The sequence below is a fragment of the Budorcas taxicolor genome, chromosome 11 (assembly GCF_023091745.1).
Source record: "Budorcas taxicolor isolate Tak-1 chromosome 11, Takin1.1, whole genome shotgun sequence".
In the NCBI taxonomy this organism is placed as follows: Eukaryota; Metazoa; Chordata; class Mammalia; order Artiodactyla; family Bovidae; genus Budorcas; species Budorcas taxicolor.
This window is the reverse complement of record NC_068920.1, coordinates 140449411-140476873: the sequence shown is the minus strand read 5'-3', so window position 1 is coordinate 140476873 and position 27463 is coordinate 140449411. Positions and strand designations below refer to the sequence as shown.

General features: G+C 44.0%; 1 protein-coding gene across 1 annotated transcript in view; it reads left to right on the top strand.

Annotated features, from left to right (window-relative positions):
- Positions 1-27463, top strand: part of VSNL1 (visinin like 1) — a 125268-nt gene that overhangs the window by 51474 nt on the left and 46331 nt on the right. Inside the window, exon 2 of the mRNA XM_052649145.1 lies at positions 2272-2438. Coding sequence (XP_052505105.1) covers positions 2277-2438 — 162 coding nt within the window. The 5' untranslated portion in view covers positions 2272-2276. The remainder of the gene's footprint in view (positions 1-2271; positions 2439-27463) is intronic.

Sequence of the window (27463 nt, the reverse complement as noted above, 5' to 3'; positions counted from 1 at the left end):
CTACTTCTCTACTGAAAAGAGCAAAGAGAAGTACTGAAAAGTTGGGTAACATATCTTTTGATTATCAAGAAAACCATGGATTACAGTTTTCTTACCCAGATTAATTAAATCTGACACCTGAGTTCCCACTTGATTTCCATATCCAGCTGTGGAATCCCACAGAAACTTATAATTAAGAGACAGTTGCTAATAAGAGACTTGGAACTTGAAATTAAGAGCAAAAATAAGTAGAGAAACTCCGGAGGTCATTGTTGCTGATCCTCAGGTCCTTTTCTCAAACAGAAGCATTTGAAAGCAAATGGCCATCTTAACAGCATTTTTTTACCGTGTTGTATTGTTCCCAAGAGGAAGTCTTCTCCTGAAAGCAGCAAGAGTGGTTTGGTTTCATTACAATGAAAGAATTGTGCAGTGTTAGGGCAGGCTACTGACAATAGGTGTGGAATCTGTTTTAGAAGAAGGTAAAAAAACTAACAAGGTATGTGGTAAGATTACCCCTCTTGGGCTATTGCAAGTGTAGGCCTGCTGAAGGCCTGGTAGAGAATTTGTATCCAGCACGTCAAAGGGCTAGATCTGCTTAGGTAAATTCTTCTAAACCTTTTATCTCCTCTAACAGGACTTTAAAGATCTTGTGATACCTTTCTTGTTCTGGTGACCCCTCGTATTTTCAAGTCTAACTTGATTTTTAAATCACCCTGTGGTTAATTTGTTTTGTTTTCATTCTTTTTTGTTATAAAACAACATTATTAAAGGGGAAAAATTTAAATCATCTTTAATTTCCCTTCACTAATTTTGGAATAATTTTTGGTCTTTGTTTACCTACTTATTTCTTAATTAGCCATCACAGTAAATCTGATAGAGTTTTTTGTGTTTGTTTTTTTTTTAATGTGTGCTTTTTTGGGAAAGAAATTGAAGACAAAGCAGATAATTAATATTTCTCTAAGGAGGAGCCTGGTAGGCTGCAATCCATGGGGTCGCTAAGAGTCAGACACAACTGAGCGACTTCGCTTTCACTTTTCACTTTCATGCATTGGAGAAGGAAATGGCAACCCACTCCAGTGTTCTTGCCTGGAGAATCCCAGGGATGGGGGAGCCTGGTGGGCTGCCGTCTATGGGGTCGCACAGAGTTGGACACGACTGAAGTGACTTAGCAGCAGCAGCAAGCAGCACACAAGATAAATGGCCAAATCAGGGATAACTCTAAACCTATGCTCTGCCTACCTACACTTGTGAGTGATGTTGGTCACACAACCTGGCACGTGATTGATATATTTTATATTTTATTTTATGCACTATTAATTTTACTTACTAGCAGTAATAATGGCACCCCACTCCAGTACTCTTGCCTGGAAAATCCCATGGACGTAGGAGCCTGGTAGGCTGCAGTCCATGGGGTCGCTAAGAGTTGGACACGACTGAGCGACTTCACTTTCACTCTTCACTTTCATGCATTGGAGAAGGAAATGGCAACCCACTCCAGTGTTCTTGCCTGGAGAATCCCAGGGACAGGGGAGCCTGGTGGGCTGCCATCTATGGAGTTGCACAGAGTTGGACACGACTGAAGCAACTTAGCAGCAGCAGCAGCAGCAGTAATAATAAAAGAATGAAATTATACCAACTGAAATTCACTAACCAATCTTTAAAAAAAAAAAAAAAGCCACCCAGAGGTTGTCAACACTGAAGGCAATGTTGTAGGAAGTCTCTGAAAATGAGAAGAGAAATAGAGAGCTAATGTGACCAGTAAAAATGAGCTGTTTCCATTTGAAAAAGAAAAAACAGCAGAAACTTTAGAATTAGAATAACCACCATTGCTGATCATGTTTTCAAAGCCAATTTTTTGATGATTTGCCTATAAAGCCTTCTTATTGTTCTTGTCAGTAGACCCACTTAGTAACCCTGCAAACTAAATGCAGAATTAGGTATCTAGGCAGTAAGTGCTAAGGAATCATAATTCATAAAATGAGATTATAAACAGTTTCCATATACTTTACCTGAATAGCATAAAAGGAGATGATTGGCTTTCCTTGTGGGAGTCAATGTGTGTAAAAGATGACACGTGATGAAGGAAGATGAAGTCAATAGCCTTTTGAGAAATTTTTTTCATGCGTCTCTTTTCTAGAATATCAAATAGAAGGAAACAGACTTGGGGAAACTGATCAGACACACTGGAGGGACTGTCAACCAAGGGACTGCTCAGAACTCTAGCTTGGCTCCTAATCAAGCTTGAAATGATCACAGCCACAGCACTAATTGCATTAATTTGCTTTTCTTCAGGCAGAATGGGGAAACAGAATAGCAAACTGGCCCCTGAAGTGATGGAGGACCTGGTGAAGAGCACAGAGTTTAATGAGCATGAACTCAAGCAGTGGTACAAAGGATTTCTCAAGGACTGTCCAAGCGGGAGACTGAATCTCGAGGAATTTCAGCAACTCTACGTGAAGGTAAGATGTTTTTCAACCTTTAAAAAACTTTTTCAGGCCAGAAAACCTTGTCTTTATCAACTATAGCTTCACATGGAATTATAACTCCAAGTAGCCAGTTTGTTTCAACTCCGGTGGTTTTCCACCCCAAAAGAAAAATGTTCTTTTTTTAAAAAATGTAAAGGAATATGTTTTGTTCCAGAGATAAGTCAAGCAATTTCTGAACAAGAAGAGTAATTGTTCAATCAAAACACCAGAGTTCAGACTTTGACAGTATCTGGTAAAGAAGAGTAAAAATTCCAGATAATAGTGTTTCTTGATGATTATGGACAAGCATCGTTTTGCATCGTTTGGCTTGTTAAAGGTATCTATACATTTCTCCGGCTTCCCTGGTAGCTTAGCTGGTAAAGAATCCACTTTCAATGCAGGAGACCCTGGTTTGATTTCTGGGTTCAGAAGATCCCCTGGAGGAGGGCATGGCAACCCACTCCAGTATTCTTGCCTGGGGGATCCCAATGGACAGAGGAGCCTGGCAGGCTGCAGTCCATGGGGTCACAAAAAGTCAGACATGACTAAGTGACTAACCCCAGCACAGCACACCTCAGTTAAAGAGGAAGTGCATGGGAGGGCTTTTGCAACAAAGGTTCCTTTATTTGCAGATAAGAAAAATATATAGATCTCCAAAGCTTTGAATTTAAAAGGAAGTAGGGAGTTCTGATGTATATTAAGGCCAGCATGGACGGTCTTCTATCATTGCATCAAGTTCTAAAATATGAATTCTCCCCAGCATTTTCTGCTGTTTAGAAGTTGAAATTCCCCCATTGTTGTTTAGTGACTAAATCGAGTCCAACTCTTTTGCAACCCCATGGACTGTTGCCTGCTAGGCTCCTCTGTCCGTGGGATTTCCCAGGCAAGAATACTGGAGAGGGTTGCCATTTCCTTCTCTAGGGGATCTTCCCAACCCAGGGATCCAACTTGTGTCTCCCGCATTGGCAGGCAGAGTCTTTACCACTGAGCCACCAGAGAAGCCATGGGCATTAGATAAAACCGTTTCATGAAAGGATTTGTTCTGCAGTGATATTGTTTCAGTTTTTCTGAGTTTATCAGTTATATTGGTTCTAGATTTGGCATGATCTGAGACATTCCTTTTTCTTTATACTTGGATAATTTGAGGCTTTGGAAGAACTGCTTTTTTGTTTGTTTGTTTTTCTTTTAATTTTTTCTGACTAAAATACCAAATATATAATAGTGCTGTTATCATTTAAATGCAGCGAATACCAATTTGAGCAATATAAACTATCCACATGCATGTATGTGTGTTGGGATGATCATATAAAATATTAAACATTGTCATTCTCTCCTGAAGTTGAACATCTCACATAGCCTTTGCTCCAGCAATACCTTCCTGTGCCTATAAAAAAGATATGCTGCACCGTTCACAATAGCAAAACTGGGAAACAACCCAAATGCCCATCAAAACGAGAGTGGAAAATAAACTGTGGTATAGTCAGTCACACAGTCATCCAAACAGTTGAACTTCAGCAACACTGAAACATTAAGTGCTAAAAGTCAGTCTCAAAATACTTTAAATTAAACACAGATAAGATAAAAATATATTTTATAGAACTACAAATAAAAGCAACAAAATCACACAAAAAAGAAAGCAAGAGAGTGATGAAGACAGGATTGAAATTGATGGTTGCCTCCCACGTATAAGAGGCAAAGGGTGAGACAGAAGTTTAGCCACATGGTTAGATACAGATTGTGTCAAAGTCTTAGCCACAGCATTGGGGGCTGGGTTTGCAGGTACTTATAAAATTATTAATTTTGTTAATGCAATAAGTGTGGGATACTAGTGAATGTCAAGAATCCATGATTATCATGGATCCAGTTCTGACGCCCTGAGAGCTCGAGGTATAAAATTCTCTCTTTGCGTGTGTGTAGAAAGGACAAAAAGTGGCAGGTGTGCATGTTATAAGATCACTGTGACATTTCTAAGATGATCTGAGCCACTGGTTTTAGTGTGTAGAGATCTTCTATATGGAAGCACTGAGAAATGCATTTATCATTGACCTAAATAGACATAAATTGCTTTTGCACAGAAGTGGGATGGTCATTTTCCTAAATTTTTATACCACTCTCCATAGCTTTCAAAGTCACATCTTCTATCGTTTTATTACCCAGGACTGAGCCTGTGCCTCCTCATTGTCTTCCCTCAGCCCCAAGGAAAGTACAAATAAATGAGATTTGTCAAAGCCACATTCCTATCAGGAAAGGTCATGCAGGCTATCACTCTGTGTTTAAGAGAGCTGTGTGTTTCTCACTATTTGTTTACAGTGAGAGCAAATTTTGCCTTTGAGGAAATAGTTCAAATGCAGGAAATGAAGTATTTTATTTACACGCTGGAGGGACTCCACACTGAAAATAAAATCCACCTCAAGACAAGGGAGGAGCGTGTATAAACATTAAATATCCCTCAGTGTTTTATGGTACAATTGATGTATATGGACCAACATCAGCCCCCGTTTCTACCTTCCCCAGTCCACCTCAGAGCAGACTCTTTTCCAAGAAGGTGAGGTTTTATCCTGGTAGATGGAGTTTAGATTCTTGGCAAGCTCTTAACAATCGTATTTAAACTCAGCCGTTGCTCTGGTTATCAAGTAGTCAGAAAGTAGGCAAAGTCTTCCTCTCCTTTGAGAGTTGTCCAAGGACAAAATACAAAAAAGAATCACAGAGGAAATATGCCACTTCCTTCCACAGGGGAAAAGAATAAAAGAAAGAAAGACAGGTCTGATAGGTTAGGAGGGAGAGTAACAGAGAAAGATGTGGTTTATGTAATGAAGGCCCAGGAGAAGGGCTGGAAAGAAAATGCTTCCTTTCAGTCAGTTCAGTCGCTCAGTCCTGTCCAACTCTGCAACCCCATGAATCACAGCACGCCAGGCCTCCCTGTCCATCACCAACTCCCGGAGTTCACTCAGACTCACATCCATCGAGTCGGTGATACCATCCAGCCATCTCATCCTCTGTCGTTCCCTTCTCCTCCTGCCCCCAATCCCTCCCAGCATCAGAGTCTTTTCCAATGAGACAACTCTTCTCATAAGGTCACCAGAGTACTGGAGTTTCAGCTTTAGCATCACTCCTTCCAATGAATACCCAGGACTGATCTCCTTTAGGATGGACTGGTTGGATCTCCTTGCAGTCCAAGGGACTCTCAAGAGTCTTCTCCAACACCACAGTTCAAAAGCATCAATTCTTCAGCGCTCAGCTTTCTTCACAGTCCAAATCTCATATCCATTTATGACCACAGGAAAAACCATAGCCTTGACTAGATGGACATTTGTTGGCAAAGTAATGTCTCTGCTTTTGAATATGCTATCTAGGTTGGTCATAACTTTTCTTCCAAGGAGTAAGCGTCTTTTAATTTCATGTCTGCAGTCACCATCTGCAGTGATTTTGGAGCCCCCCAAAATAAAGTCTGACACTGTTTCCCCTGTTTCCCCATCTATTTCCCATGAAGTGATGGGACCAGATGCCATGATCTTCATTTTCTGAATGTTGAGCTTTAAGCCAACTTTTTCACTCTTCTCTTTCACTTTCATCAAGAGGCTTTTTAGTTCCTCTTCACTTTCTCCATAAGGGCGGTGTCATCTGCATATCTGAGGTTATTGATATTTCTCCCGGCAATCTTGATACCAGCTTGTGCTTCCTCCAGCCCAGTGTTTCTCATGATGTACTCTGCATAGAAGTTAAATAAGCAGGGTGACAATATACAGCCTTGACGTACTCCTTTTCCTATTTGGAACCAGGCTGTTTTTTCATGTCCAGTTCTAACTGTTGCTTCCTGGCCTACATACAGGTTTCTCAGGAGGCAGGTCAGGTGGTCTGGTATTCCCATCTCTTTCAGAATTTTCCACATTTTATTGTGATCCACACAGTCAAAGGCTTTGGCATAGCCAATAAAGCAGAAATAGATGTTTTTCTGGAACTCTCTTGCTTTTTCCATGATCCAGCAGATGTTGGCAATTTGATCTCTGGTTCCTCTGTCTTTTCTAAAAACAGCTTGAACATTTGGAAGTTCACTGTTCACGTATTGCTGAAGCCTGGCTTGGAGAATTTTGAGCGTTACTTTACTAGCATGTGAGATGAGTGCAATTGTGCAGTAGTTTGAGCATTCTTTGGCATTGCCTTTCTTTGGGATTGGAATGAAAACTGACCTTTTCCAGTCCTGTGGCCACTGCTGAGTTTTCCAAATTTGCTGGCATATAGAGTGCAGCACTTTTACAGCATCATCTTTCAGGATTTGAAATAGCTCAACCCATCACCTCCACTAGCTTTGTTCGTAGTGATGCTTTCTAAGGCCCACTTGACTTCCCATTCCAGGATGTCTGGCTCTAGGTGAGTGATCACACCATCATGATTATTTTGGTCGTGAAGATCTTTTTTGTACAGTTCTTCTGTGTATTCTTGCCACCTCTTTTTAATCTCTTCTGCTTCTGTTAGGTCCATACCATTTCTGTCCTTTATCGAGCCCATCTTTGCATGAAATGTTCCCTTGGTATCTCTAATTTTCTTGAAGAGATCTCTAGTCTTTTCCATTCTGTTGTTTTCCTCTGTTTCTTTGCATTGACCGGTAAGGAAGGCTTTCTTATCTCTCCTTGCTAGTCTTTGGAACTCTGCATTCAGATGCTTATATCTTTCCTTTTCTCCTTTGCTTTTCACTTCCTTTAATGCTGCTTAAAAGTACAAACATTCACCAAGGCACAGTCCTTATCTTGGTGAATAGGCATTTTTTCAGTAGTTCCTTCTGTCTCAGGCTGAACAGTGAGACATCCTGGAATCCAGCTGAGTGAGCAAAGCTGCCGGTGGCCTCTGCCCTCCATCTGTGAGGTCAGCCTGGCACCTTTACTGTTACTGACCTGACCCCTTTTAGGCTTCAGGAGAGTCACCTCACTGCTGTAGAGTCAGCTGTGATGAGAGTGTGGAGGTGGAGCAGGGTAACCAGAGAGGCCTCCCCACCTGCCCCCTGCAAGGCCACAAACCACAAACCCTCAACTTCAAAAGACTTTGTATGCAAAATATAAAGAAATTCCATCCAGTCTCTCTTTGGAACTGTTCAAAACTGAAGTTCAGAAAACGTAGATAATTTTCCCAATGTCGCAAGAAAAGTGGCGATCAGGATGGACATTAAAGATGGGGTACCCTGACTCGCCCAGCAGCACATGGCCCTGCCTGTCCCCTGGATTCTCTTGGCAGCCTCTCATCACCCTCCCTCCAAGCCCATCCACTGTACAAGCTGCTGGAGTGTGATTTGAAAAACACGGGGCTGGGCATGGTCCTTCCTGGTTTGCGGCTGGTGTTAACCGAACCAGGCTCATTTGCCTGACGCACGGCAAGCCAAATGCTGAGATGCTGAGGTTTGTGGCAGGGAAAGAGCTGACTCAAGACAGCCAACCAAGGAGCTGATTGACAAAACAGCCAAGCTGATTGACAAAACAGACAGGAGAAGGAGTCTCAGATCCACTGCCTTGAAAGCAAAGGGCGTGAGATATTTATATATAAAGAAGTGAGGTTGTCTGAGGCCTGGGGCAAGGTGATGGGAGGTAGAGAAAAGGTGAGTTATCAGCATTCCGTGCAGGTGTGTCCCGGTTACATGCTTTTTCATGGGATGCATGTTCAGAAATGGAGGTGCTTTAGCAAGATCTGAGGATGGGTGTTTTGTCCCTCTGACATCAAAAAGTCACTCATCAGACAACTGTGCAGGCCCAGTTTTAGCGTCAGTGGTCCCTACCTGCTTTAGTCAGCCTGACTAGACAGGAGTTGACACCAGGTTTCTGGAAAACAGCTTAAGTTCCCGTTGATCCTATAGTGATTCTAGTCAGAGGAGTTATCTATAAGAGTGGTTAAGAAGTGTTGTGATATTATTACCTCGCTATGTAAAACTTGGAGGGAATCCAATTAAAGAAGAAAAAAAAAAACACTAAAGCAAGCTTAATCAGTAAAGGCAGGTTACAAGCAGGGTGGTTTTTTGTTTTGTTTTTTTAACAATCTGTTTCCTTATCTGCTCTTCTGCAGAAGTCAAGGATTTCTGTTAACCCCTATGGGGCACAGTTTTTCAGGTTTCATTCATCAGTCCTGTAGAGCAGGAGTCCCTAGTCTCTAGGATTTCATGCCTGATGATCTGCGATGGAGCTGCTGTAATAACAACAGAAAGTATTAATAACAGAAATAAAGTGCACAATAAATGTAATGCACTTAAATCATCCTGAAATAATCCCACCCCACCCCCACCCCCAGTCCATGGAAATATTGTCTTCCACAAAAACTGTCACTGGTGCCAAAAAAGTTGGGGACCACTGTTATAGAGGACACTCAGCTCACTTCCATTAACATAAAACCTGGTGGCTAGCACAGGGCCTGCCACAGAGCAAGCATCAGTGTTTGGTGAGTGACCTATAAATAATAAATGCTGGCTGTGTATCTGCTTTTCGGGAAGCCTTGTGGTGGAGGCATAGAGAAGCGGCTAAAGGATAGTCCTGCCTGCTCTTCAGGAACTCAGAAGCTAATTGTAGAGACACAGTTAACCACAAGCCAAGGCAGAATGACACTGATGCATGTCGCTGGGGCACAAGCAGAAGGTAGATGTAATTTCATGATGGCAAATTAAAGTAAGAAGTTAATTAATGCAATGCAAATAGCTTTATCTGTACCATTTTCCTAGATTCCACTTGTTCAGTCACTAAGTCATCTCTTTGTGACCCCATGACTATATAGCATGCCAGGCTCCTCTATCCTCCAATATCTCCCAGAGTTTGCTCAAAATTCATGTCCGTTGCATTGGTGATGCTATCTAACCATCTCGTCCTCTGTCGTCCCCTTCTCCTCCTGCCCTCAATCTTTCCCAGCATCAGGGTGTTTTCCAGTAAGTCAGCTCTTCCCGTCAGTGGCCCAAGTATTGAAACTTCAGCTTCAGCATCAGTCATATCAGCAATGAATATTCATGGTTGATTTCCTTTAGGATTGACTGGTTTGATCTCCCTGCAGTTCAGGGGACTCTCAAGAGTCTTCTCCAGCTCCACAATTCACATGCGTTAATACACAGTATTTGATGTATGTGCACTGCCACATGTAAAACAGATAGTGGAAACCTGCTATATAGCGCAAGGAGCTCAGCTCAGTGCTCTGTGATGACATAGATGGATGGGATAGGGCAGGGGCTGAGAGGGAGGTCCAAGAGGGAAGAGATATATGCATACACATAAGTGATGCATTTCATTATACAGCAGAAACTAACACAACATTATAAAGCAACTATACTCCAACTTTTTTTTAAAAAAGAGAGTAAGTTTAAAAAAATCATGGGGTTTAGAATCTGGCAGACCTGAGATTCAATCCTAGCTGTGCTACGTTTGCCAGAACGCTGCCTCTCTGAATCTGTTTTCCTTATCTACCTGATGGAAATAATAAGCTCCGGCCTGTCACCTCAGTGGTGGAGTCCCAAAGGAAAGACAGGAAGTGAAAATGACTTGCAACCTACAACAAGATGTTTTTGCCATCATGATAGGTGATCCGCTCATTTACTCTCAGAGAACCAAGGTGGAAAATAGGTTTTATTTCCTGTGCCAAAGGCAGTGGCAGCATAGACCGGTCTATAGAGGAGGAAGTGAGGTTCTGCGGAGGTTCAATAGGAAAATGAGCCTGAATCAAATAGTGTTGTCTACCATGTTTCCAGGGTAGCAGGATCCACCATGAGGCTACATCCCCAGCCCTGAGATTCTTAGCCACTGAGTTCTGTGTTATCTCCAGCACAGTGGCCTCTGCCGGCTCCCTGCTACCAGGCAGAATAAGGCGTGGTGTTCCAAACCTTCTGTATTCAGTCCCACCAACCACTTGGTGTCCTGTCCCCAACACCCCTCTACCTGCTCCTACCTGCTCAGTCTCTCCTGCATATCATTTTGCAGATGAAGAAAGAGATAATTTCTCAGAGGTTAACTAAATAGCCAAGGATTGTTCTTCTGGTTCTGTTCTGTGCTCAGTCGCTCAGTCGTGTCCAACTCTTTGTGATCTCATGGACTGTAGCCGGCCTGGCGCCTCTGTTCATGGAATTTTCTAGGCAAGAATACTGGAATGAAGTGCTATTCCTTCTCCAGTTGGTCTTCCTGATCCAGGGATTGAACCTGCATCTCTTGCATGTCCTGCATTAGCCCGCGAATTCTTCACCATTAGTGCCACCTGAGGTCACCGAGCCACTGTTTTTCCACCAAGCAAAAACAATTGCACCAAATTTTCTCCTCAAGAGTGTTAAGCGTTAGGCAACCGAGGCAGGTGGGAGGGCCCGAGAGTGCCTTTGAACCATCTCTAATCCAACAGTTTGAATATAACAGAAGAGTTCTTGCCTAGTGACTCCATGTGTCCATCCAAGCAGTCGTTTCCTGAAGAGCTCCTGTAATTTGGTTATTAGAAAATACTCTTGCAGCTTATCCTTCAAAGACTGGGTTTATCCATTCATTTAGTCATTCAAGGCCCATTTCCTTTATGCTTTGTGTAACATGTTCTCTGTCTTAGGACTTGCCCTTGGTAATCTCAGAACCTGGTAGAGCTGGAATATCTTTTTTATTTTTTTTGTATAATGCTTTTCACTTCACAAAACTATGTTTATTTTACAATAAAATATAATTGGAATTCCATTCAATGAGCAATTGTCGGGGCCTAAAACTTAAGAAATACAAATCTCGACCCCCAGATTCTGATGATATAACTACCCAGAGACAAGGATTAAAACAAAAATTTTTTTTAAATGCTATCATAGAATCAGGAGCATCTAAACATTTGATGATAAAGACATTTTAATAGAACAAGAGAGATTTCCCAGATAATAATGCTAATTCGCTAAAGGGCTCCCTGGGTAGCTCAAACGGTAAAGAATCTGCCTGCAATGTGGGAGACCTGGGTTTGATCCCTGGGTTGGGAAGATCTCCTGGAGAAGGGCATGGCAACCCACTCCAGTACTCTTGCCTGGAGAATTCCGTGGACAGAGGAGCCTGGCGGGCCAGTCTAAGGAGTCGCAAAGAGTCTGACACTACTGATCGACTAACATGACACACATTACGCCTAATTCGCTTTATGGCTTCAGCAGTTTACTCTGAAATTGTGCTCTTATGTTTAAAAATCTACTATTAGAAGGAAATATGACCTCAAAGATAGTCCTAACAGAGAAAACCCACGAATGATATTTTGAGAGACACTGGCCTGTAATGTAAAATTTTGTATCTACCCTCTCGGGATAACTTCCTCAGATTTGCTTTATTTTGTTTAGTTAGTTTTGGCTGTGCTGGATCTCCCGTTGATGTGCAGGCTTTCGTTATAGCCAGCAGGGGCCACTCCCTAGTTGCAGTCAACGCGCTTCTCATTTCAGTGACTTCTGTAGTCGTGATTCCTGGACCCTAGGTTCACAGGCTCAGTAGTTGTGGGGGCACACAGGTTGGGTTGCTCTGTGACATGTGGAACCCTCTCAGGGCAGGGATCGAACCCACGTCCCCAGCATTGGTGGGTGGATTCTTAATCACTGGACCACCAGAGAAGTCCCTTCCTCAGATTTATAAAGGGTTCTTTGCAAGCTCTCAAAATGTTGTTGTTGTTGTTCAGTCGCTCAGTCATGCCCAACTCTTTGCAACCCCATGGACTGCAGCATGCCAGGCTTCCCTGTCCATCACCAACTTCTGGAGCTTGCTCAAACTCATGTCCATTGAGTCAGTGATGCCATCCAACCATCTCATCCTTCATCATCCCCTTCTCCTCCTGCCTTCAGTCTTTCCCAGCATTAGGGTCTTTTCCATCAGGGTCTGAAAATGTTAAGGATCACCAAAGATACTTGTATCATTGACAGGCTGAACAATCTAATTTTCGTAACAGAAAAGTTATGGGTTGCCAACTGACATGAGACAAATGGGGAAGATCTCCCTTCTATACTAGACTTTCAAATAAACTTTGTAGGCAATAAAAGAACAAAAGCTTTTAGACTGCACTCTGTGAAATTATTTTCAGTTTGTTGGGGATGCTTTCCTGATTCATTCAGGGCCCATTATTTAAGCTGTATTTTGTCCAGAGCCCCATGAAAATGGGAAGGCCCCACAGGGATGAAATGTATCTGTTTGCCATTCATTCTCCTAAGTACCTATGTGCCAGATGCTGTGTAGGCTCTGGGTCTACAGAACACATCACAGATCCTTGACCTCAAGTGGCTATGATCTGGTCCTATTAAGAAGTCTATAGGTCGAGTGTATGAGGTATGTGTGTGTGTGTGTGTTCAGTTCCTCAATCATGTCTGACTCTTTGCAACTCCATGGATTTCCCAAGCAAGAATACTAGAGTGGTTGCCATTTCCTTCTCCAGGGAATCCTCCTAACCCAGGGGTCAAACCCTCATCTCTTGAGTCTCTTGCATTGGCAGGTGGATTCTTTGCCATTAACACCACCCGGGAAACCCCTATAAATGAGTAGGTGTATATATACATGCTGCTGCTGCTGCTAAGTCGCTTCAGTAGTGTCCAACTCTGTGCGACCCCATAGGTGGCAGCCCACCAGGCTCCCCCGTCCCTGGGATTCTCCAGGCAAGAACACTGGAGTGGGTTGCCATTTCCTTCTCCAATGCATGAAGAGTGAAAGTGAAGTCACTCAGTTGTGTCTGACTCTTAGCGACCCCATGGACTGCAGCCACCAGGCTCCTCCATCCAGGGGATTTCCCAGGCAAGAGTACTGGAGTGGGGTGCCATTGCCTTCTCTGGTATATATACATACATACATATATATATGTGTGTGTGTGTATATGATATATATATAAATATGTGTTTTTTATATACACACATACACACACCTATGGTACAGGGGCTATTGTTATCAAGATCATGAAAGACAAGGAAGGACATGAAGGCCCGGGGAGGGCTGGTGGGAAAGGAGATATTAAAGCTGAGCCTCAAAAGAGGAGTGATTTGGACAGGAGCTGTCAATCTGTCTGGAAACTCCAAAATCCCAGTGACCAGAATCACAAAAGCTAAAATTTAAAAAAAAAAAAAAACAACTATTGTGTTTGAGAGCTCCTTTGCATAATGCTGGCAGGAGGCCCTTCTGATTGAGCATATTAGCTTGAAACAAAAGTACAGTGAAACAAAACACAATAAACTCACTCACCAAAACCTCTCGGCAGAAACTTGCTGAGATAATCTGGAAAACCGCCTGTTGAAGATAAAGCTCATACCCACCAGGACTCCACCACAGGCCTCCTCTCTGGTGTCTTCCCCCTCTTCTCCCTCCCTCCCTTTCTTCCCTTCCTTTGTGATCACTCTAAAGTGCTTGCATCTGCCTGGTAGCTCACCTGATTCTCCATGACCGAGGAGCCAGACTTTGGACATAGTGTTTCCTCACTTGAAGCCATAGGAGTTGGAAAGGCAGGAGACCTGACCTGCAGAGGGGCCAGCAGAGTCAAACACATGGGCCACCTTGCAAGCAGCATTCTCCCCTCCTTGCTTCCCGTGTCCTCTGGGTCACATTCAGGAACAAGCACCGGGAGTTTCTCTGTCTACTTCGTTGTGAGCCATGTGCGCCACACCCAGCCATCCTTCTAGGACCAGCTCAGAAGTCTGGTTGTAGCCATGCGTTCCGGGAAACAAACTCACTCAGAAGGACAATGCAGATAGTGGAGTGCAGTTTATTACACCAGCGGGCCCAAGGTAGAGTCAGTCTCCTCTTAGCCAAGGACCCCAACCAGTTTTTGGGAAAACCTTATATTCCCTAAGCATACGTGTCCAAACCACCTCCCAAAAATTCCCTGAAACTAGTCTGAACAAAGGAAAAAGAAAGATACAATCAAAGTTAACCCCTGATTCATAAGCCTTAAGCCTAGGTAACAGTGGACAATTATCAATAGGCTTGTGGTCATACCTCAATAAGCATAATAGAATGTATGATTCTATTTGGTTACACAGATAATAAGGGTATTCTTTTAGGCAATAGGGCCCTGGTTTTCCGTTGGTATGTCGTTTCCATAGATACTGGGCATATAGCTCAAAGTCCACAGTCTGGCCCAAGATGGAGTCCTGCTTTCAAGATAGAGCCTGTTCTATTTCCTCCTTCAGTCTCGCCCTGAAAGAGTCTCCTTTGATCTCCTTGCCCTCAAAGCCAGAAGAATCTTTCTCCACTGAGTTCCTTTGACTTTGATTCACCTGCATCCAGCTCAAGACATAATGGTTTTGCAACAAAATTCTGTAAGCTTTTTTCACCTTCTCTCTAAATAGAAGCTTTCTTCATTCTTCAGAGCCTATGCTGCTGTCAGTGTTTTGCCAGAATACACACTTCAGTGTGATGTGGTTTGATGAGAAGGCTAGAAGTGTACCTGGCTCTTCCCTTAGCTGGTCTTGTGAACTTGGGAATGTCTTATGCTTAAATGTTGTTAAGTCAACAAACTACTCTGACCCTCAGACTCCTCATCCTTCGGATGGAGAGAATTACTCGAAGCCTGCGTATATCATGTGAGAGCCAACCAAAGCACTTTATAAACAGTGACTATCCTTGCCCAGGTAAGACTGATCAGGACTTGATCTTAGGCACCTGAGCGTGGGAAGGCTTCCAGATGCCCAGTAGCCAGTCTTTTGGGCTGTGGCATCAAGAGCTGGCTCCCCTATCAGATATCTATCAAAATAAAATGTAGCATTGCTTCTCAACACTGGATTCAATCCATTTTGAAAATAACACTCTTAGCTCAAGAAAAGATTTTTGGGTAATCGGTTTTTGGGGATTCAGATTCTGCTTGCTCATAAGAGGTAATTAGGAGCAGTCCTTATTAAAAATTTGTTGGGCAGAGCGATATACAGAAGCATTTTAATTCCTTTGGGAAATAGACATTACATAAGGCACAAAATGTTATCCAGATTGAGCTGGTGAGAACGTGGTAATTTTTAGTGAGAACCTGGAAATCCATTTCCACTTGGAATGTTTGCCAACATGATCCAGGCTGCACTTCAGCTTGAATTAATGTGGAAAACAAGAGCTGGGGTCTGAAATCTCAAGGAAGAGATGACAATAAAGTTACAGTTCTGGGAAAACAAGGTCCCATGTAAGACTGCAAAGATACTTTATCACGGTGAGACTGTCTCAGGGAATAGCTGGCTATTTCCTGCACGTCTTGCATTAGAGGGAGCATTTATCCCAGAAGGGTGGAAGTGATAACCTTCTTCTGTCTCAAAGGGTGTGAAACTATGTTGAATGGCTTCCACACCTTGGGACTTTACTTTCCCATGATAGGGTAGGTGTCAGTTAGAGAGATAGCAATGATCATTGCAGCCATGCCATCCAAAGGAATGCTCTTAGAGAATACCTCAACTTCTGCAGCCTCAGGTTAAGGTTGGAAAGAGTCCACCCTTCCCCCGTTTTACAAAAGAGGAAACAGACACCCTAGGGGCTGGGGGGAGGGCTTTCCAAGGAGCTGTTTCCTAATCTCTCCAATTAACATCTAAAAGGACATGCCTCAACTCCAGCTTCTGTATGAGGGTTTAAAGCCAGAAGAACCTGCTCTCCTGTTAGCTATTCTCTTCAGTTAATTCCTTTCAGTTGCTCAGTCATTTCTAACTCTTGGCGACCCCATGGACTGCAGCACGCCATGCCTCCTTGTCCATCACCAACTCCCAGAGTTCACTCAAACTCATGTGCATAGAGTCCGTGAGACCATCCAACCATCTCATACTCTGTTGTCCCCTTCTCCTCCTGCCTTCAATCTTTCTGAGCATCAGGGTCTTTTCAAATGAGTCAGCTCTTCTCATCAAGTGGCCAAAGTATTGGAGTTTCAGCTTCAGCATCAGTCCTTCCAATGAATATTCAGGATTGATTTCCTTTAGGATGGACTGGTCGGATCTCCTTGAAGTCCAAGGGGTCTTCAACACCACAGTTCAAAAGCATCAATTCTTCGGCACTCAGCTTTCTTTATAGTCCAACTCTCACATCCACACATGACCACTGGAAAAACCATAGCTTTGACTAGACCGACCTTTGTTGGCAAAGTCATATGTCTGCTTTTTGATATGCTGTCTAGGTTGGCCATAACTTTCCTTCCACGGAACAAGCGTCTTTTAATTTCATGGCTGTAATCACCATCTGCAGTGATTTTAAAGCTCCCCCCCCCCCCAAAAAAAAGCGTCACTGTTTCCATTGTTTTCCATCTATTTGCCATGAAGTGATGGGATCAGATGCCATGATCTTTGTTTTCTGAATGTTGAGCTTTAAGCCTACATTTTCACTCTCCTCTTTCACTTTCATCGTGAGGCTCTTTAGTCCTTCTTCACTTTGTGCCATAAAGGTGGTGTCATCTGCATATCTGAGGTTACGGATATTTCTCCCGGCAATCTTGATTCCAGCTTGTGTTTCCTCCAGCCCAGCATTTCTCATAATGTACTCTGCATATAAGTTAGATAAGCAGGGTGACAATATACAGCCTTGACATACTCCTTTTCCTATTTGGAACCAGTCTTTTGTTCCATGTCCAGTTCTAACTGTTGCTTCTTGACCTGCATACAGATTTCTCAAGAGGCAGGTCAGGTGATCTGGTATTCCCATCTCTTGAAGAATTTTCCAGTTTGTTGTGATCCATACAGTCAAAGGCTTTGGCATAGTCAATAAAGCAGAAGTAGATGTTTTTCTGGAACTCTCTAGCTTTTTTGATGATCCAATGGATGTTGGCCATTTGATCTCTGGTTCCTCAGTTAATTATTAAAAGACAATACATTTCTAATTGGAAACAGAGCCAAAGAGGAAGAAACAGCCCATTCCTATTACAGGGTTGGACTTAAATATAAAAAATTATATTTGGATCTCTCAGTGTAAAGCTGTTTTACATCATTGGATTTTTCTGACTTTTTGAAAGGGTGAGAGGGACTGGGATCCTATATCATTGACCCATCTTAGAAATCATTTCATCTCCTCCTGTGGCCTGTTCAACACCTGCTAGAAGAAAGCTGTCTGTCTTATTGATTACATACCTCTGTGTCTCCACTTGGAATGGTTCTTGGACCCTCATCTGTCCTTCCGAGGTTGTGATGGAACTTGGGGTCCCCTCCCTGTGACAGCGCTTGTGTTGCAGGGTATCATAAGCAGTTGAGCTCTAAGACAGCTTCTCCTCCTGCATCTGCAATCAGTGTGCTCCTGTCATTACTGTGGAGAGAATGCAGCAAAGTAGGGGGGAGGTTCAGCCATGAAACAGGCCTTGCCATCTATGAAATGCCCAAAGGCACCCTTCACTCTCTTAGGGGAATCCTGTTGTAGATAATCACCCATAGCAGCTTCTACCAATCACCCACCTTTGCCAAGCACTACTGGGCTGTATGTATAACAAGTCTGTAACCAAGAGCCCTGGAGGATACAGTTTGAGCCAGACTCCCTCACTCCTTTAAAGAGCTTGCAGCCTAGTTGAACAATCCATGTAGAGAGCGCAAAGATCATAGAGAAAGTGATATCTGTGCAAAACCCATGTAGATGTTCTAGCATAGTGAATCTCTAGATAATTCTCTTCACTAAAGGCACTTGCCCGGTGGTCCAGTGGTTAAGACTCCATGCTTCCAATGCAGGAGACATGGGTTCAATCCCTGTTTGGGGAACTAAGATCACACCTGCTGCATGGTGTGGGCATAAAAAAAAAAAAAGTCTTCTCTGAAGATTTCATGGTACTTTGAAATATAGGTCAGACTGGCAGCTGTATAGGGGACGGGGGAGGTATGGCGAGCAACAGCAAGCCACTGTGTTGGCTAAAATGTTGTCTCACCAAAGAGGTATCAGGGAAAAGTGAGGTTGGAGATGTGAGTGGGGTTCAATCGCAGAGAGCTCAGACTGCCAGAAAAAGCTCTGACGTCCTAAATGCTGTGGCGAGGTAAAGAGACGGCTTCCTGCTGGAATGTGTTTGAGGAGCCAGGAAATACTGGTGACCTGGTGTTGTCTTCCTCTTAAAACAGCATAATGAGGGACTGGGAAGGAAGAATTATTTTTCATTTCCTTTTTAAATGGCCCCAGTTACCCTGTGGGTGAGGCTGCAGGAGCTTGTGGTGTGCCCTCCAGCAAATGACTTACGTCAAACTTGACGGAGTTATTCATCAAGTACATACCAGCTGTACCTTGTCTGTACGCACTAAACCCTGAGGGGAGCAGGAGGTAGGACTCCCCTGGAAGAGCCCGGTCATCTGGGGGAGGTGAAGCCTTCCAAGCAGACAAGTGCGGGAACAACCTAAGAGCTCAGTGAGGTTATGGGTCAGTCAGAGCTTTGTGAGCTCAGGTGAGGAGAAGGGAAAGAGAGGACCAGGGAGGGGCTGGTAAGGCTTCCTGGGCAGAGGGTACAGGGCCAGTGTGGGAGCTGGGGGCTGGGTCCCAAGCAAGAGACAAAGTGGGGAAAAAGCATATTGCCTCCTCAGCACAGGTGGTGAGCAGTAGGTGGGTAAAGCCCTGCTCTTGGAATGGCTGGCGCCTTCTGGAATGCTTAGGGGCATTTGGAACGTCCTTCCCATTGTCTGTTTGCCCAGGCAGCCTTGCTGCCTCCTCCCTTTAGCAGTGGAGGCTGACCCCACCCCACAAGACTAGTCCTGTCCTGTCATCCTGGCCCAGTTCCCAGCCAGAGCTGCCTGCTCCTAGCCCTATGCTTGCTGAGAAAGGAAGTGAATTTGTCAAAACTTTCAGGGTGAAGACAGTGACTCTGGGTGTTCCAGAAAGACCCTCTGGGTCTGGCTGTTACAGGCAGCATCCGTGACTTCAGATCCCACACCCCTGTAGATGAAATTCCCCCTCTCTGAAGTCAAGGAGCAAACTCAGTGTGTTCTGATTTGAAACGAAAGAGAAATAGTGAGACTTCCCTGGCTATCCAGTGGTTAAGACTTCACCTGCCAATGCAGGCGGTGAGGGTTTGATTTCCAGTTGGGGAGCTAAGATCCCATGTGCCTCACGACTGAAAAACCAAAAGATAAAACAGAAGCAATACTGTAACAAATTAAATCAGTTCAGTTTAGTTCAGTCGCTCAGTTGTGTCCAACTCTTTGCAACCCCATGGACTGCAGCACACCAGGCTTCCCTGACTATCACCAACTCCCGAAGTTTGCTCAAACTCATGTCCATTGAGTCAGTGATGCCATCCAACCATCTTATCTTTTGTTATCCCCTTCTCCTCCTACCTTCAATCTTTCCCACCATCAGGGTCTTTTCAAATGAGTCAAGGTGTTTTTCGCATAAAGTGGCAAAAGTATTGGAGTTTCAGCTTCAGCATCAGTCCTTCCAATGAATATTCAGGACTGGTTTCCTTTAGGATGGACTGGTTGGATCTCCTTGCAGTCCAAGGGACTCTCAAGAAAACTCTCTAACACCACACTTCAAAAGCATCAATTCTTTGGTGCTCAGCTTTCTTTATGGTCCAGTTCTCACATCCATACATGACTACTGGAAAAACCATAGCTTGGACTAGATGGACCTTTGTCAACACAGTAATGTCTCTGCTTTTTGATATGCTGTCTAGGTTTGTCATAGCTTTTCTTCCAAGGAGCAAGTGTCTTTTAATTTCATGGCTGCAGTCACCATCTGTGGTGATTTGGGAGCCAAAAAAATAAAATCTGTCACTGTTTCCACTGTTTCCCCATCTATTTCCCATGAAGTGATGGGACCAGATGCCATGATCTTAGTTTTTTTAATGTGGAGTTTCAAGCCAGCTTTTGCACTCTCTTCTTTCACTTTTGTCAAGAGACTCTTCAGTTCCTTTTCTCTTTCTGCCATAAGGGTGGTATCATCTGCGTATCTGAGGTATTGATATTTCTCCCAGCAATCTTGATTCCAGCTTGTGCTTCATCCACGCCAGAATTTCGCATGATGTACTCTGCATATAAGTTAAATAAGCAGGGTGACAATATACAACAAAATACTTTTAAAATGGTCCACATTAAAAAAGAAAAACTTAAGAAAGACAAATTGGATTTTTTTCTTAGCCTAGTGCAGTATGGGTTCAGGGAAAATTATAAGACAGATGCAGTCCTCTGTTTTGTGTATGTATTTTTTGCTAAAGGGTGCAATGATGGGAGGTAAAATAATGGATATTATTAAGATTATTTGGGGCTTAGATCCCTCTATCAGAGACGCAGAGAGCAGCTCAGAATATGTGTTAAATAAGTAAGAGCTGAAAAGGCAGCCTATTTGTGTGTAAAGAACAATGCTGGAGCCGACACCACAGTTTGAACCCAGGTTCTGCCCCTAAGATCTGCGAGTTCTTGGACATGGTCCTTCTCTTCTCTTCGCTTCTGCCACCGTTAACTGCTTCTCCCTCTCTCCCTTACAAGTGCTTCCGCTAAAGGTGCTCAATTAATGCCCCAGTCACTTTGGCCCTGAGGACTGGTGACAGGGGTGCAAGGGGTGAGGAGGCCGGCCTCACAGTGTGGGAGAGATCCTTCTGTTGGCCCCTTAGCAGCCTCACACCACCCTTTGCCCCAGGGCCTTGTCCGTCTCTTTGGTGGGGAGTGCTGTCTTGCCTCATCCTGTGAATCAGGCTTCCCCGGGGACCAGCCATCCCACCCCTGTGGGGAAAGAGGGGAAGAGAAGAGATTGTTCCAGGCACAGATGCCAGCCCAAATTCTCCCAGCAGCTGGGGAGGGAATCTAGCAGACAGAAAATTCTCCCCTTCCCTGTGCATCTCTGCTACAGACAGTAACAGCCTCGGAGGTGCTACCCTGACTCCAGAGAAGAGCTTTGGGAGGAAGTGACTTCCCCTGGACGGGAAGCCCAGGTGGCGCACTTGGGACACGGGTACAGGCCCCTCGGAGGGCTGAAGGGGAGGAGCAGAATCCCATTTGAGGCAAAGCATCCTCACACTAGGGATGGAGGTCGGTGGCCGGAAAGGTTCCTGTTATCCTCGTGCAGTCTGTAAGTATGCTGTCTGCTCCAGGGCACTGTCACACCCTGGAGGTGAGTAGAGAGGGGGCAGGTTGTCATTATAACAAAAAATACAGTAGAAACCGCACACTTTAAGTCCTTTCTGTTTTGTTCTTCAGTCACTCAGTCATGTCCAACTCTTTGTGATCCCATGAACTGCAGCACACCAGGCTTCCCTATCCTTCACCATCTCTCGGAGTTTGCCCAGACTTGTGTCCACTGAGTCAGTGATGCCATCCAACCATCTCACCCTCTGCCACCCTCTTCTTCTCTTGCCCTCAGTCTTTCCCAACATCAGAGTCTTTTCCTATAAGTCAGCTCTTGGCATCAGGTGGCCCAAGTATTGAAGCGTCAGCTTCAGCATCCATACTTCCAATGTATATTCAGGGTTGATTTCCTTTTGGATTGACCGGTTTGACCTCCAATCCCAAAGAAAGGCGATACCAAAGAATGTTCAAACTACCGGACAACTGCACTCACTTCACATGCTAGCATGGACATGCTCAAAATCCTTCAAGCTAGGCTTCAGCAGTACATGACTCGAGAACTTCTAGATGTACAATCTGGATTTAGAAAAGGCAGAGAATCAAATTGCCAACATCTCTTGGATCATAGAAAAAGCAAGAGAATTCCAAAAAACATCTACTTTGGCTTCATTGACTATGCTAAAGCCTTTGACTGTGTGGATCACAGCAAACTTAAAAATTCTTAAATAGATGGGAATACCAGACCACCTGACCTGTCTCCTGCAAAACCTGCATGCAGGTCAAGAAGCAACAGTTAGAATCAGGCATGGACTGGTCCAAAACTGGGAAGGGAGTACCTCAAGGTCCTTTCTAGGACAAATCAAACTGTGACTAGGTGCAGAGATGAATGACTAGGTGCAGAGATGAATGACTAGGTGCAGAGATGGAGAGGTGACAATAGGCAACATTAACTGAATGCTTATCAAGAGTCAGGTACTGTTCCAAACATATCATTTTGTGTATGTTCACTCATTTGGTCCTCAGAAGGGTATATGAAGTAAACATTGGTATTCCCCCACTTTACAGATGAGGAAACTGAGGCAGAAGATAATTGACAGCTTTCCCAGGGTCACGTGACATTCACACCCAGGCCACTGGGCCCCATTGCTAGTGCTCTTTACTGGGTGGATGTATCCCTAATAGAAATCTCAGAGGACCTGATCCCTACTAAAAAGGGTAGTTTGTATAGTTTACCTTCCCACAGTCTTTAATTTAAAACATCCAAACAAACAACTGATGTGGTTCTGGAGTACAGACAGGTGGAAGCAGTGAGGGGCCTGGAGCCCAGGAGTCTGTCGGACTGAGGCAAGTTCTTCACTCTCGAGTCTACGTTTTTTTACCAGACAAGGAAAAGGCCAGGGTCCTTGTGAAGGCCAACGAGGCAGAGGTCTGACGGTGCCTGACGGTGCCTGGCAAGTGCGAGAGCTCCTTGCCAGCAGTGTTAGAGTTGGCTCAGCAGAAAACCAAGGAGAGTTGACTATGTATATGAGGGTTACAGCTTCCTTCTCAAGCTTAATGACTACAGATTATGGGACCAGGCTGCCTACTGCCAGGCACTGACCAGGGGAGACACAGGGGTGGCTTGATGAAATGAGGTGCTATACATTGTGGGCTGTATACCCAGTGGCATGGTCCTCGCCTCACCATTTCTCCTCTGCCCATGGCCTACCTCCCATGGCAGAGGCTAAAAACCCAGGTCCATCTTGCATTTGAGATGTGCACATGTCACCCAAGCCTGGTCTAAACGTATCTGAGAAAAGCTGTGCTGGAAGCTGGGGCTGGTACTGAAAAAGGATTTCTTCATTTTAGAAGGACCAGTGTAGTAATGTTTGTATAGTGCCTGCAAGTGATTTCTGGAATTGCTATGGTTAACTCTCAGAGGTGAAGGAAGATGCTGATTCCAAGCTGAACATGGCAAAATGGAAAGACAGAAGGAGCCTGGGCCCTTGCTGATATCCCTGAGCTGCTGACTTGATCCTAAAACAGCGTCTGGACCGTGCGTTGTATGGGATAATTAACCCTCTGTGATGTGGGCCATCTTTGATTGGTCTGTTCCTTGCAGAAGAAAGCATCATAGGAGATTGAAACTGAGAGCTAGAAGCCCTTGGTTCTGGTCAGGACTCTGCTGCTAAGAAGTTGTCTGACTCTGGGCCAGTTACCAACATCTCCGAGGCATAGTCTCGATTTATTTATTTAATTATTTACTTTTATATTACACTTTTTTTTTAATTAATTTAACCTTTTCAGACGCACCTTGCAGCATGCGAGATTTTAGTTCCTTGATCAGGGATCAAACCCATCCCCCCTACAATGGAAACATTTAGTCTTAACCACTGGACCGCCAGGGAAGTCCCTTAATTTATTAAAGAGGCTAGTAACCCTTGCTTTACCTCCTTCTCAGAACACTTGTGAGACCACATGAAACTTTTTTAGCCCTACCTCCTACTTTTTCTGAAGATACATTGGCTTGGCCAAAAAGTTCATTTGGGTTTCAATGAACTTTTTGGTCTACCCAATAGAAATGAATAAAATAGGGTATGGATAAAAATGAATGAATAAATGAAATTAAAAAATGAATGGGAAAAATGAATTTTAAAAGATAAATATGGAGGCAAACTCCATGTTCCATGGACAGAAGAAAGGAGTTCAACATGACTGAGCACAGGAGATGGAGGGACCAGAGGCAGAAGACGGGAGGTAGAAGAGGTAAGCACAGCCCCAGTTTCCACCTCTCTAAAATGATGGAGAGAACCATATGACCTCTTAATTTCTTCTCCAATACCAAGGTTCTGGAAGCCAAGCAGAGCTGTCACTAGGTCTCTGCTGGATGTGAATGTCTCAGTACCACATGTCACTTGGCATCAGCAGTTTTTCTGCCCAACTACCCTCAGGGGCGGTGGCTTCCCTGGTGGCTCAGAGGTTAAAACGTCTGCCTGCAATGCAGGAGACCTGGGTTCGATCCCTGGGTCGGGAAGATCCCCTGGAGAAGGAAATGGCAACCTACTCCAGTATTCTTGCCTGGACAATCCCATGGACAGAGGAGCCTGGTGGGCTACAGTCCACGGGGTCGCAAAGAGTTGGCCATGACTGAGCAACTTCACTTTCACTTCACCCTCAGGGGCAGGGACTGTCTTACTCATTACTGTCTCCCCAGTACCCAGTAACAAAAACTAATTGGTTAATAGGACAAGTTAATTAATGAATAAAGGACTCTGTCTTACAGGTTACCTGAAGTGTTTGAAAAATAAATGAATGAAACATTTTCCAGTGTGTAATCCAGAATAATAAACCTACAGAGATTCGTAATGAACCATTGCATATAGTACGTTTAAGTAAACAGGATGCAACGACAGGTAACAGGATGGTATAACATCCCCATTCTCAGATTCAAGTGACTCATTTTCTTACAAATATTTGCCAGCAAAAGAGAGTCATCTTGAACTTCCTGAAGTACTATTTTTCCCAAAGAGGAAATGAAAGAGTATAATGTAAAGTTGAGATGTCTCATATGAAAAAGCTATGTAATGACTTGAAAATTAGGCTGCTTACGTTTGAGTTTGTAATGAGATTGTCAAAGAAAAAAAGCTGTGAGAACTGAAAGGATTTTCTTTTAGAAGAGCTGCGAAGGAGACCATTAAAAACATAGATGGTCTCTGAAAATAGATGACTGTCTGCTTTCTAAGTAAATCTCTCTGCATAGTCAAGGTAGGACTTATTTTTATTCATGTTCTTTTAAAAAATGTGATGTGTCTTCTGAGAGCACGATAAATGATGACACTGTTTAAAGCTAATATGTTGTGGCTTCACAGATCAGCCCAGTAAAGTCTCTTGCAGACTCAGAAGCAGGGACCTGGAGACATCTTTCAAGATGACACAGCTGGGTTGCCAGGGTAACTCACTGGATGAGGATGGGGCTGGTTTGGGGAGAGATTACATAAGACAAGACCCACTAGGAAGAGCTAAGGGAAGTCCTGGAGTCAAGGGATGAAAAGAGTTCCTTCTGCCTTCAGGAGGGCATAGATCAAGGTGGGGACATTTGGAAGTGGACAGCGTTAGACACCTGGATTGGCCACCTAAATGGAATATCTTAGGGAACAGGCTGATGAAGAAAGCTCTGGGTAACTGAGGGTTCCAGCTGATAGAGAATTAATATAACATATAAAAGCAAGGATGACCATTTCCCTAAGAATCAGTTTCACCATTTTCTTTTAAGATGTCAGAGATATTGAAGAAGATGCCCTCTTATTTTTGTTTATATGTGTTTCTTGTTCAAATGGATGAATGACTCCCTTGAAGGACCAAGATTCAGTTGAATTTGTAACTGTCAATGGAGGAGACATAAAGATAATGCTGAGTGTGTATGTGTGTGTGTGTGTGTGTGAGAAAGAGATTTGATACACACACACACACACACACACACACACACACACACACACTGTCCAGATACAGTGTTTTAGTTGCTCAGTCGTGTCTGACTCTGCAACCCCATGAACTGTAGCCTGCAAGGCTCCTCTATCCATGGAATTTTCCAGGCAAGAATACTGGAGTGGGTTGCCATTCCCTTCTCCAGGGGATCTTCCCAACCCAGGAATCGAATCTAGGTCTCCTTCATTGCAGGCAGATTCTTTACCATCTGAGCCACACACACACACACATATGTGTTCAATTTACACACATAAAAATATGTTTGTTTATATGGGTGTCTTGTGAGAGAGAGAAAGATTTTATACATACATACACACATCTACATGTCCAGTTTACACACATATACATGTATTTGGTTACATGTGTGCCTTAATTTAGATGAAAATTCAACTGAGTGTAACAGAGGTTCATCTCGTTTCAACATGACTGAAAGTTATTTTTCTCTTATGGCAAGTCCAAGCTGGCCTGGCCACTCCGCTGTGCAAGCTGTCAGGGACTCAGTCCTCTTCTCTCCTGGTGCACTTTCCTGGGGTGTTGCTCTGATTCAAACAACCCCAAGTGGCTCCCCATGGCATCACATTCTAGCTAGTGGAAAGAGAAGTCAGAAGAGATGGGGGAACATACCCTTCCTTTTAAAGGCAAGACCCCAAACTTGCACATATGCAGAGCTTAGTCTCATGGCAATACCTAGCCACAAAGGACACTGGGAAAGTAACCTTAATTTTGGATGGCCACATGCCCAGCTTATAAGTCACTCATCCTGGAAGGAGAGAAGACTGAAAAAAGGGGAATCCTAGCAGTCTGTCACCAGCCTCTCTTCAGTTGAAACTGACATTCAATTGTTTGAGCATCTCTGTGGTTGAGATTTGAGGCATGACAAGCAGAAATGGACTCACTCTGTGTGTGCTTTTGTTTTACCAAAGTGTGCAATGCCAAGTTACCCATTCTGCCTGGACTGGGCTTCACTACCTCTCCCAGGGTTTGCTCCGTCTGATGTGCTGGGGCTTGATGGAAACTTCATCCAAATGGATGTGGCCAGAAATGTACCAACGGTGGTCACTCCATATGCTGCAGGCAGTGGCGTTCCTTTTTGAAGCATGAAAAACTGCTGTCCGTAATTTGCTAACACAAGAAGCCCCTGTCACTTCTACCCTTTTCCTGGGCCTGCTTTCTGGATCTTTAATCCCCACAGGGCTGCCTCTGCAGGGTGCAGCACGGGACTGGAGGACCACAATTTAGTGCTTGCATCTCTCTCCTTGTGTCAGTTTGGTAGCAGAGGTGTTTATTTGCTCAGTGACTTGAACATCACGTGAACAGCAGGCTTCTGGGGGCATTAGGCAAATGCACCATCACATGAGGGACAAACACCTAACAATGGGTGAGAGATACTGAGACACAGGGACTGTAATCACATTCATCGTGAGAGTTATTGATGCAGAATGACTGTTTAGTCTTTGAATTCCTCCCATGTATCCATTCATCTATCCACCCATCTGTCCATTCACCAGTTCATGCACCCATCTACCCATCTATCTGTCCATCCATCTGTCCATCTATCCATCCATCCATCTATCCCTCCATCCATTTATTCATTAAGATGCCCTACAAAAGTCCCAAATTAAGAGCTGAGGATATTGAAATGAATCAATAGCCATGATCCATGAGTTCC